Source organism: Pyrus communis, chromosome 15 (genome assembly GCF_041283825.1).
Source record: "Pyrus communis isolate YQ-2024b chromosome 15, ASM4128382v1, whole genome shotgun sequence".
Taxonomy (NCBI): domain Eukaryota; kingdom Viridiplantae; phylum Streptophyta; class Magnoliopsida; order Rosales; family Rosaceae; genus Pyrus; species Pyrus communis.
In genome coordinates, this window is record NC_142579.1 from 41,642,054 (window position 1) to 41,655,000 (window position 12,947).

The 12,947-nt window shown below is 35.3% G+C and overlaps 1 protein-coding gene across 1 annotated transcript; it reads right to left on the reverse strand.

Moving 5' to 3' along the window:
* Window positions 1-685: 685 nt before the first annotated feature.
* Window positions 686-3,099, reverse strand: LOC137741750 (strychnine-10-hydroxylase). Its single transcript, XM_068481477.2, has 2 exons — window positions 2,089-3,099; window positions 686-1,638 (listed from the first exon to the last, which is right to left on the reverse strand). The coding sequence occupies exons 1-2, from the start codon at window positions 3,043-3,045 to the stop codon at window positions 1,015-1,017; spliced, it is 1,581 nt and encodes a 526-aa protein (XP_068337578.1). The 5' UTR covers window positions 3,046-3,099; the 3' UTR covers window positions 686-1,014.
* Window positions 3,100-12,947: the final 9,848 nt, after the last annotated feature.

Here is a 12,947-nt window from a genome sequence, read left to right on the forward strand (position 1 = left end):
CTCCCCTGGGCGATGTGGGATGTCACAAAAGAATTCCTCCGGGTGTGGTTCTTGTGTGGGACGACGACCGTTTCTTTTGCTTCCATCACGTGGATTCTTCCCGCAAGATAGTGGGAAGAAAACTGCTTCTAATGTTTTGTTAATTTAATTTTTTTTATGACAAAATTATCCCTGCTATTTTGTTTCTATTATTTTCAGTTAGTTTTGGATTTTTTTTGTTTGAGGGGCTTTATAGTTCAATTTTTTTGGTGAAGCCCTAAGACACCAAACTATCCTTCTGACTTCCTAATATTAAAGATTAATGATATATATTTTTTCGGTTTAGTTTTGTATTATCGAACATACTGCAATTTAGTCCCGATTTTTATACTGAATTTTTTAGAATTGTTCGGTTTCGATTACCGAATAATTTGGGATTTTCAGGTTTGATTTTTCTGAAGTCAGGCTCAAATTTTTCGGATCAGATTCGGTCTTTTTGGATTTCTTTCTTGCCATACAAATAATATTAGAAATATCTTGATATCACATTACTGATATGCAAAGTGATGTAAGCAGTAAACATATCATTGTTGTTCAAATTTTGCACTTCAGAACAGTTTAGACCCAGGTTAATGTAATGAAAATCTCAGTATCAGTTTTCCAATCAATAATAAGAAAAACCTAATCAAAATTAACTTTTCGATAATAATCGCAAATGGACTATTTTATTTTGTCCTGTTTGTGTACTGGCGAATGGGTGGGTTCTTTACAAACAATTGAAAAACAAAAAATCCGGAGGCAACAGACCCAAAAGAGAGCCCAATTGAAAATATAAATAGAGGCATTTTTGGGGTACTTTTTTATTGCTAAATATGCCTATTCTCAAACACTCATTATTGCTAGGTTTTTTATCTTATATTGGCAGTTGATTTATTGATTTTACGATTACAGATATAGACATATAATTATATATAACTAATAACAACCAAAATCTCTTATTCATATCCCACACTTAATATTCTATATTTTCTTCTTTTATTCATAGAGTTCAGAAGATAAGCGAGGTTCGATGAGAACATTGAGTGGAGCTGCCTTAACGTTGGTCATTCCAAAACTCTCTGTCATATCAATTGGTGCACTCGACGGGTTTGAGATTTCAAACGCATGTAGAAAACTAGCCAATGTAAATTGCACCATTTGAAGACCAAATGCCAAACCAGGGCATGATCTTCTACCACTTGAAAAAGGAATAAACTGAAAATGCTGACCCTTCAGATCAACATCCTTGTGTGTGGTAAGAAATCTCTCTGGCTTGAACTCGAATGGCTCAGGCCAATTTTTCGGGTCAGTTTGGATCTTCCAGAAGTTTGGGATGAGCCGGGTGCCCTTTCGGATATGGTAGCCAGCAATGGTGCAATCTTCAGTGAATATACGCGGCCCTGATAATGGTCCTACTGGGTACAAACGTAACGTCTCCTTTACAATAGCTTGGATGTAGACCAAGTTGCTTATATCTTCCTCACTCACAACTCTTTGTTTGCCTATTTTGGTGTCCAGTTCGTTTAGAGCTTTTTTCATAACATGAGGGTTGTTCAGCAATAACGATAGTACCCACGTCAATGTCACCATGGTGGTATCGCCACCTCCTGCAATAACATTCTGCCCAAGGAATGTTTGCTTGATTAACATTTATACATTCTTTAGGCGACGAAAATGTTAAAGAGATTATCTTTTTAAATCACATCTTGTAAATCAAAGAATGTAACAGTTGATAGTTGAATTTCATTCTTAAAGATTTAAAGAAATAATCTAACCATTAACCGTCACATTATGTGGTCTACAGATACTGTCTAAGAAGGTAATCTCTCTACAATCACTCATCGGTGAGCAGACAAATATGTCGCATGAGTCATCTATAAAATTGGAAATCATATGTTTTAAAAATAAAAAAAAATTATTGTCTAATGTTTTCATTTTATTTTTATAGACCATGCAATTAGCTTATAAGTATTGAAAAGTAAAAATAAAATCTTGATGTGTTTAGTGTCTAACTCCAGCCTTTTATGGTTAATTATTTGCCTGCAAAATTAATGAATTATATATACGTACCAAGCTTGTGGCTCTGGTGATCGTATCAGCATCAAAACTGCCAAGGTCTGCACCATCAAGCACAGAAAGCAACGCATCTATGAAGTCCTGTTCTCCTTTTGCATCACCTTTTGCTCTCCTCTGCTTATGCTCTTCAACCCACTCTGCAATAATGGCGTGCATTTCCGTTGCACCTTTCTTCATTGCCTTCTCATGTCCACCCCAATCCAACCACCGCAGATAAGGAACCGCATCACCCACCAAAAACATGCCCAGATAATCAAATAACTCCCTCAATGCAGTCTGAACCCTACGCGCTTCTTTCTTCTCATCCCCAGCGGCAGCCACCGAATACCGCTTTCCAGCCACCATTGTAAGAATAACGTTCAGCGTCATGTCCCCAAGCCATTGCTTTAGCTCTACAACCACTCCATCTTTCGAGCCCTCCTTTTTCTTTGTACTCCAAAGTTCGTGCAATTCTTTTAAGAAAGTAGCCACTTCCGACACTCGAATGTGCTTGAGCAGCTCAACCTTCCGGACTGAGAGCAACTCCAAGGTAACGATCTTGCGAATTTCTCGCCAATAGGGTCCAGGTGGTCCGAACCCAAACATTGCATAGTTGTAGCTAACGTGATCTACAACCACCATCTTTGGGCGAGAGAGTACGCTCAAGTCTTTGGTTGTGTAGCATTCTTTTGCGATCTCACTGCTGCTTATCACCAACGACGGATGGACGCCAAGGCGGATAGTGAAAATGGGTCCGTACTTGTCCGCCATGGCTCCCAAAGTTATGTGAGGAGGTGTGGAGCCTCCGAACAAATGAAGGTGACCAAATATAGGCCATCCACCCTTGGCTTCTGGTGGTGATAACTTGCCCTTGTGATTGGCAGCTCTCCGTCTTCGTGATAAGTAATAGAGCACGATGAATACTGTGAACAGGCCAGCAGTGATAGAGTTTGTATAAGGGAGAGAATCCATTATTGCAACTCAAACATTAGAAAGCTAGAGACTCTTATTTTTTGCCGAACCGGGTGTAGGCTTAAGTTTATATAGAGTCCTGTCATATACACACACAGATATACAGGAGTAATATGGGCACGTGTACTACGTATGAATCGATTGAAATAAATAACTTTTTATTCTTGAGACATGTTAAAGAGTAAAAGATAGAAGGTTTATAATAAAGAGTCGGATCATTTTCATTAAATTCACTTAATCAATCAATCTGGATTTTGGAAATTTGATTAAACGACTACAAATAAGGAACTTATTTAAAAGTTATAATAACTTTAACTATTAGATCAAATTTCTATAAAGAGAACTTATCCATTCTAATTGTTTTTTTTTTTGGCAAATCATTAATTTTCTTTACAACCTGTATAAAATTAATTGTGTCAATCAAATATGCAATAAGGATATTTTAGGTATTCGAAAAATATAAAATTTGTAAAATAAAGCATAATTAATGAATTTTCTTACGTGGATCATTGTGATCGGGAGTAAAAAAAAATGGGACAATACTTGGTACTGACTAGTCAGTACTCGTTTTACTCACTAACTTACATGGCCAATAAAGACATGACATGTGTTATATGTTTAAGTTTGATAACCAAGTAACCAATCACCCTTTCTATTATTAAACCCTTAACCAAACAGACCGCTTGGTCTTTCTCCTCCAGCAACTCTGCGAGTCTTACATGCCATAGCCGGCATGGCATGGCTTCTTTTCTCCGGCGACCCTAATAGGCCACCCCCACCACCAATCCTTCTTTTCTCCAGCGACCCACCTCGAATCCCTCTCTTCTGCAGCAACTGCAACTAGTCGTCCTTTGTCGTGTGGTTCAAAACTAGTCTCCCTCGAAGATCGACGTCGTCGTTCCAAAAGAGTATTGCTCCGCGACTGCTAAAGTATCTTGCAGACGATGGCGGCGGAGTCGACGAGGTAGCCTTGGTCGCGGACTTGTTGTGGAGGACGGAGAATAGGTTGGACGAGCGAATGGAGGTGCGGTTGACGGAGGAGAGATGAATTGGTTGGTGAGATCAGCCATGGAAGACGTGAGGGCAAGAAGATGCTGCTGTTTGGTTACAGACATAAGGTGACGGTTGGGTGTTTGGGTAATTACGATAGCAATTGTTAGGATAGGTTTCAAATAATGGACGTCAAAATTCCATTGATCCACGTAGTGGTCAGTAATATTACTGTGCTGACTGTTCAGCATCCAAATATCGTCCGTAAACAAATTATGTCGGGTTCTATCTATAAAAAAAGATTGAATTTAAGGAGTTAAGGTTATATTTAAAAAAAAAAAAAAACAAAACAAAAAGAAAGGGACTACATTTTTCTCTCTTGCGGCGGCGGCTCATCAATGACATGATTTTTTCTTTCTTTTTTTTTTGGTCAGCATCTTGATTACTTTGTCAAACATAGTATTCAAAAGATAGAAAGAACGAGTCATTTAAAACACCTAAAAATTTCCTGGATTCTATTTTACTTTTCATATATTCTTAATAATTTTTGTTCGTTGAATTTCTTTAATTCATCCAATCAGACGGTTGAAAATTTAAAAAATATATGAGAAATAAAATAAGGTATGTGAATATCACATTTTTTTTTATTAGTAAGAAGAACTTGATTATTTATGACATGGTTGGTTTGGACCCTTTACTTATCTGTTCGATGCAACTTGCAAAAAAGATGGGATTGTCTTCTGTGTGATTTGTGCATAATTTTAGTATCATTGCCCCCACGAAAATAACCTTACAAAAAATACTCTACACTGGAATTGGGCTAGCACTTGTGATTTTTATATATTGAATAACGGTCATCTTATAATAGTTACGGGATGATCCATTGATTGAAAACGAATTTTAAGCTCATATTTTATTCACAATACGTTTTGGATTATATTTTTAAAGCATGAAAATCTCATAATACTGGTTAAGGAGAGGCTGATGTGCCTCTGTAATCTTTGGTCCCCAAAAAGGTAAATTGTTGTGGCTAAACCACCAAGTGATTTTTTTTTTTGGTTATCACACATTGATGACATACTAATTATTAATCCCTTTTGTGATGATTAAGTTTTAGCCTAAGCTTGCTTATATTTGAGTTCTCTATCAATTATTTTTTTGTCCTTTTTCAATCCAATTTTTTTCTCAAAATCTTCCATCTGTGGTTGTTTTGGGTAGTGTGGGTTTGGCAAGAGATGAAGTTGAGTTTTAATGATGTGGGTTTTCTAGATTATAGTGCTGTTTTCGTCCATGTTATATATGCTTATTTGAGCTTGAGTCTTTCTTTCATGTCTCATGATGGCGTTGGTACGATTTATTGTAATGTAATCAATGATTTCGTTTGTGGTTTTGAATGTAGAGTCATTCTTGTAAACGTCACTAATTGTTTCTTTTGCAGTTTCTTTTTTAAGTTGGCGTTGCTTGTATGTAAATAGTGTTCCTTTAATAGTTTTGTTGATAATTTTGCACGCAGAGTCTCTTATGAGGCAGGTTATGATGTGATTGAATTTCTAATTGCCGAGATTGAAGTACTTTTGGCTTTGGAATGCTGGATGTGTTATCAATTCACACCCAAAGATCTGCCGATATGGTGAGATTGGCCAAGTTGGCCTTGTTTTTTGTTTTCAAATCCATTTTGTTTGAGGATCATTCGGATTTAATTCAAGATACTCAATTTGAAGTTTATACCTTTTCTTATAAGGAAAACTAATGAAAATGGCTTGAAAACTTTGAGTTTTAATGATAAGGACAAAATAAAGGGTAAAGTGAATAGTACTAGGATTGACTTTTTAGTGTAAAAATATGGTTTTTCGTTGAAGTGAACAGTACCGTAAGTTTTCGTTAAAACTCCCTTTCTTATAATGCTAATAAAACTGTTACTGTGTTGCCTGAAAAAGATCATTTTCTCCGTAGTCTTGATACCACGTGAGGCGTTGTTAATCCCACTCACACACACCGTCATTAGCTAAAGACTCCAACTTAATCAACACTAAGACTCCAACTTAATCAACACCTTTGTTTCAATTTCCATTGGACCACCCTGAAAGAGCCCCTCAAATAATTAACAAATAAACCTGCATATTCCACGTTGTCTGACAATATAATTTGGTATTTTTATTATTATAAACTCATTTGTATAAAACAATAACAAAAAAAGTCATTAGTCAAATGTTGAATTAAGGTGCATCAAGCTGATTAGTGAAATGTGTGATTTTCCTTCCAGGACTTGCTACGTGGCTTTAACTTTATTATTTAAACTTATCCAATAGTACTTTCTTGTTTGTGTACGATATAATATGAGAAATATTAAGGATATTTTCGTAAAAGTGTGATTCGTGAATTTTCTAATCTCTTATTTTTGCACAATGTTCTATAATATTTAGGTAGAAATTAACGTTAAATTGTAAGACGACAGAGAATTATATAAAATATCATGTTAAAAAAATCTCCTTAACATTTCTTATATAATATAGAGCATAATTCTCTCCCCTCCTTAACATTTCTCATATAACATGTCTCTTGATGTGTGATGAATTTTTAAGATTAGTACGTAGACAAGACAATTCGTGTGATGTAAATCACATATGGCCGTAAAACTTCACATACTGAACAATCTATTTTGGGATGTGTTATCCACACATCCCTTTTTACTTTTCACATACCCCTTATTAATTTATGTCCGTTGATCTTCTTCAATTCATCTGATCCAACGACAAAAAACTAAAAATGTGTGGGAGAAGTAAAAAAGGGTATATGAATATCACATCTTTTTGTTTTAATATTATAAAAATAAAATTAAGATGCAACCTTAAAATCTTAAAAGTTCAAAAACAAAATCATAAAAGTCTTCGACCGATCTTATCACCTGCACCTATCAGCTTTTCCATATTTCAAAAAGGTTGTTACCTCTCCACGTCAGTCATCAAATTCCACGAATCTTACGTCTAAATAGTATTAGTCACGAATCCTTGATTTCGTAACTTTTTTTTTTCCTTTGAATACCATTGTCTAAATAGTACGAATCCTTGATTTCGGAACTATTTTCTTCCTTTGAATCAAATGTGATTCACATATTATGGTCGTAATAAACAACTAAGGTTCCCATCAACAATATCCATATAAATTTTTGTCAATAGTTAGGAAAATACAACTGGTGATATGAACAGAAGTCACGGATTTTCAAACGTAAAATCCACCCCACTTTAAGTCCTTGTCAAAACTCGCTTTTCTTCAAGGACCTGGCTTCTTTGGCCATCCAATTCTCATACATTTCCATTCACTTCTATTTGTGCGATCACAGTTAAGTCACGTCAATATTTTATATCACTATTACTTTTTGTCTTATTATCTCTATAAAAAAATCAATATAAAATATTAACGTGGCTTAACCGTGACCGTACAAAATTTTATATCACTATTACTTTTTGTCTAATTATCTTTATAAAAAAAATCAATACAAAATATTAACGTGGCTTAACCGTGACCGTACAAAATTTTATATCACTATTACTTTTTGTCATATTATTTCTATAAAAAATCAATACAAAATATTAACGTGGCTTAACCGTGACCGTATAAAATAAAAGGAGATAAGAATATATGGAAACTGAGAGAGCAGAGAAGTCGGGTCCTTGTCAAAACACAATTTCTTCACTTTAATTGCTGCCAGCGACACAACACCACAAAAATTAATGAATAGATTCCCCACACGGCAAACAGTCCCCAATTTTGAATTATTTTAAGTCGTTGCACTTCTTTGAATTTGCAACAAAACCTCTATAAAGTCATTAAGTTGAAATTTCTTTTTTCAACCGCTGCGCTCCTTTGAATTTACAATAAAACCTTTATAAAGTCATAAAGTTTGAATCAAACTAATTTCATAACTTGTAGTAAAAAAATTTATGACTTGTTTCCCGTTAATGAATGTTTATTTCCTAAATATGATTAATTGGGCGCTGAGTGTTCTATTTTTTGTACATTTGTACTTTCTTTACTTGTACTCTAATGCGTTCATTACAAAAAAAGGACATTTACAGGCGAAATGTTTTCTTCAAGCTAAATAGGATTTCATCATTTAAGATTTTGCCAACGAAAAGTTGTCAAGGAAATTTGATCCCACAAAGGGTGTCGCTACAAATTTTGTCTGACGACTTTTTAATATTCGTTGTGCAAATAGTGCTCGCTCGATGACAATATTTTGTCAAATAAAGTGCGTTGACCAAGTTGGCCCGACGGATCAAACTCATGATGCCATTATTTCATTGGGTTTCCATAAATAAAATATTTATATTATTTTGCTTGACAAAAATATTTCTACAATCAGTTTATTTTATTTTATTTTTGAAAATGTATTAATCTAAAAAAATCACTACTAAACAATTTATTTAATTCGATTAAAAAAATATTTGTACAAATGTATACAAGAAATCCTAAACTAACTACGAATATTGCAGTGGTTTGATGGATGGCAACTAAAAGTCACTCGGAAGATCGGGAAAGCGAATGACAAAGGTTGTCATTGCCTGGGTTATACAAGAAATGTATTGCTGAAACTGGTACTATTGCTGGTACGCAGTACTTTCTTGCTGGCTCGCTAGCTCCATCTCCAGATGGGCTTCTTTATAAAAAAATTACAAAGAAATAAGATTTTATTTAATAAAATAGAAGAAAAAGGGATGAAAACCTAATTTTGTTAAAAACAAAAAATTGGAATTAAAATAAAAAAAAGACTTACCAGAAATGTCAAACTTTGAATATAAATGGAAATATTTTTGCTCATCATACTAAAGTAGTGCTAATACTCACCACCATATTTATCACAGTTGGATGAGTTTAAATAGTTAGCCAATCACCCAAAATAAATGGCAAATTGCCCTTTTATTGCAATGCTTCCAAAAAATTTGGTATAGCCCATCAAGACGACCTAAGAGCAACTCCAGCCATATCTTTTAGGCTGGCACCCAAAAAAACCCCTCAACTCTTAAAAATAGGCAAGCCCAAAGTTCAAGCCAGTTTGTAGGCTGACCCAAAATGGGTTAAGGTAGGAACCGACCTATCTGGCGTCATGCTGATGCCAGCATGGCGTCAGCGGGCAACACAATTTTTTTTTTTTGTTTTTGCATCAGGCGCGTGGGAAACACGCGCATGTGGCTGCACGTCCCCGACAAGGTGATAGGCGTTGGGCCCACGCTGCAGGCCCGAGACATGGGCCACGTGGCTAAGCCTCGGTCGTTGAATTTCTGACGGTTAGTTTTCTAGGCCGTTAGATTTCCAACAGTAAAAAAAATTTGAAATTTAAACCCAACGGCTAGTGACGTGACACAATCTGGACCGTTAGATTTTCATATCAACGGTCCAAATTTTTCGACGAAAAAATTAAATAAATAAAATGTTAGAAATTAATAATATTTTATTATAAATAAAATAAATGTCAAAATTTTAAAATAATTTTTTTATTTTATTATAAAAAAAACTAATAATATTTTAATAAAATGGACTAAGCTATTTTGTTTTAGGGATGGAGATGCGTTTATCCAATTACTATTCATTGCAATCAATTACTATTTATTTGAGTGGATTAAATGAACTTCGGACCAACTCATTTTTTAGGGGTGGATTAAATGAAGTCTGCGATTTCCATTGATATGGATCCATAAGCTCATTGGTTGGGGCGCCCAAACTAATTAAGGAGCTTTGGGAGGTTGATGGTTCGACTAGATCCGATTTGTTCTGAGCCCGTACTTGAATTATTTCGTAGATTGATAAGTTAACTTTAATTATTTTGTAAATTGATAAGTTTTTTTTTTTTTTTTTTTTTTTAAACGATGAGATAATTTACACTAAAATTTATAGATTATGGATGATTAAAGTCATTTTGCTAAAATAGATGATGTTTTACCCTAATGACGGGAATTATGCTTATGAACTCTGATGAAGATTCGATCATCATCAATCTCTCTCTCTTCTTACAATTAACATGTTAACCCACTGATGCTATTGCTTGTGAAAATTTTCCAATAGTTGTGTTGTGTTGTTGGTTTGCGTAAAGACACCCACCACTTATCGAATACGTCCACCACAAAGTGATGCCAACTCCCTGGCTTTACATTTCCTCCTCTATATTAATCACACTATTTGGTTCTATATCCAGATGGAAGATTAATCTACCGAGAAAACTTCAGTAAAGTTGTATGACTAGGTGAAATTTGTGCAAGATTGGGTGACGTGGTTTGGGCACATTGTCATTCTTCTCATCTTTTCAATATTTTATTTCATTACTTTTGAAATTTTCATTCAGCTTGAGTTTGCAATAAAAGAACCGAAATACCTATTCAATTTGTCTATGTAACTTATCTGGAGGGAAGCTCAATTTACATAATTTGTGGTTTAGGTGGCATGTCTCGAATCTAGTACAAAAAAATTACCATACAAAGGTTGACGTAAACGTCATATTTCTCTTCCTATCTCTTTCTCCTGGTTCATATTCCCTTGCCGGGATATCTACGGACTTGGAACCGCCAAGTTTTCATAACAATGTAAATCTGGCGGTTCATTTCTCATCAATCCGTCAAGGTATGTGATCAATCCGCTTAAATTTATCCCTACGCTGCTTGTTCTTACCTGGCTATGTTTGTTGATCGATTTTCTCATATCGTTTTATCGGTAACTGTTGCTTTCAGTCGATAACTCGGTATTATCCACTGGATCGGACTTGGTAGTTGACCCGGTTGTGATGATTACGATGGACGGTGAAGATGAATTTCCATATAATATAAGTATATAAGTCTGATGAAATTATGGATCTAGGCTGACCGAGGGACACAAGGAAAGAATCTGTGAAAAAAAAATGTTTGTGCTCTCGTTCTTTCTGTTTTATTTTTCCTGCATTGTGGTCTGTATGCTTGCATATCGTGCCAGTTTCAATTAGCTTACATGGAGAAGGCGAATTCCGATTTGGCTACACGGAGAGGTACTAACTTCGATTCGTTACTTAATAATTAAAATTGCAGCTCTCAATTAACTTATACTCAATGACTACCTGCAAATGCAGTTATATAATTGATTCTAGGGAATTTTAACGAAAAATCATATTTTTACACTAAAAAGTTAATCCTGATACTATTCATTTTACTCTTTATTTTGTCCTTATAGTTAAAACTCAAAGTTTTCAAGCCTTTTTCATTAGTTTTTATTTGATTCTATCACTTTTAAAACTACATGAAGAAAAATCTACAAGGGTTCGGTTCAGCTAGTGATGTATAGAAACAAATTAGAGTTCAGTTGGTTGCAATTGGTTTCGCACTCTATATCATGTTACATTTTAATATAACGATAAATGTTGCTACATTATGTTGTAACCCTTGAAGATCTTTCATATTCCGTAAAAAGTTGTTGCTCAGTATTCATTTATGCTTTAGTATGTATACATCTATTTTCAATATTCAAGTTTGGTGAATGATATATAGATACATACTAAGAAAACTGCTGATAGTCTCTTAAGCTCCTTTTGAGCTTATCGCATCTTTTGTTGGATGATTCCCGGTGACATCAGAAATAAAGCATTTAGGCTTGTATTATTTGGCGCTTATTTCCGTTTGCTTTGTTTCGTAAGATGACACATGCATTTTCTATACCATTACTTCAAACCGCAGTAATGACTTGTGGAGACTAGTTTATATGATCCTTTTGTAATAGTTTAGGGAATTGGATGTGGGATCCTCACATCGTAGTTATTCATCGTGTATCGTGCGTTCAGAAATTATTTAATTTTTTTCATTTAAAATTAAACACAAATAGTATCTGATAAAAAGTGACTGCACAATATACGATGAATGGTTAGAATGTGAGAATTCTTAAGATCCTCACAAAATAGATCCGGAGATGATCTTCTTCCATAGTTTAGAGAGGAAATCAACAGTTGAGGTACAAGTTCGGGTCGGTTGGCAGAATGCTCCAGTAGTATCAAATGGGGAAAAATGGTGTAGGTGGGCATGTCTTCGATTTCCTTTGACATTGGCTAGGCACTTGCAAGTTGGACGATGCAGCACCCACCGCTTATCGAATACGTTCACCACTGGGACATAGTGGTGCCGACTCACTGGTTTTACTTTTCCTCCTCTATGTAAGTCACACTATTTGGATCTATATTTGGATGGAAGATTATGTTGAGAATCAATGTCAATTGTAGGTGAAGTAGGTGGATGTTGTAGGTGAAGTAAGTGTGTGAGGTTGGTGAAGTAAGTGGAGGTTGTAGGTGAAGTAGGTGGATGTTGTAGGTGAAGTAAGTGTGTGGTGTAGCTTTCATTTGGTTTGCTATAAATACCCAAGTCCTCAAGCATTGTATATCATCCAAGGAAAAACAAAGCCTAGAGCTAAATAAGAAAAGCTTTGCTAATTAGTTTGTTTTGTGAGCTTTCTTTAAGAGTGTGCTCTATTTTCTTCTTCTTGGGATCATTAGAGTTATCTTGGATACTCTTCTTATTCAACAATTGGTATCAGAGCCAAGTCGGTCAGGGATCGTTCTTGGTAAAGCATTGGTTGTAAAGTCTCTTGAAATTCCGAGTATGCTCTGTGGTTGCAGTTTTGACTGATCTTCCACATCAGAAAAAATTTCTTGAGATTATTGCTGGGGTTATCACAAACCTTGAGAGGGAGCTTCTTTGTGTCGAGAGTAGTGTATTACTCTGCACGGTAGTCACTCAAGCTTGTTCGGTGTAGTCAAAGTCTTGCCGATACGATGGGTGATCTTCAAGTTGTTGGAGGAATCAAGAAGCTCAACAACCAAAACTATAACACGTGGGCAACGTGTATAGAGTCTTACCTTCAAGGTCAAGACTTGTGGGAGGTTGTCGGTGGTAGTGAAGTTACACAAC

Excerpts from the sequence above, each read along its gene's own strand:
- LOC137741750 (XM_068481477.2), bottom strand. The coding sequence starts at position 3,045 with ATGGATTCTCTCCCTTATACAAACTCTATCACTGCTGGCCTGTTCACA. Across the intron at positions 1,639-2,088 it reads TCACCAGAGCCACAAGCTTG|AATGTTATTGCAGGAGGTGG; the intron begins GTACGTATATAT and ends TTCCTTGGGCAG.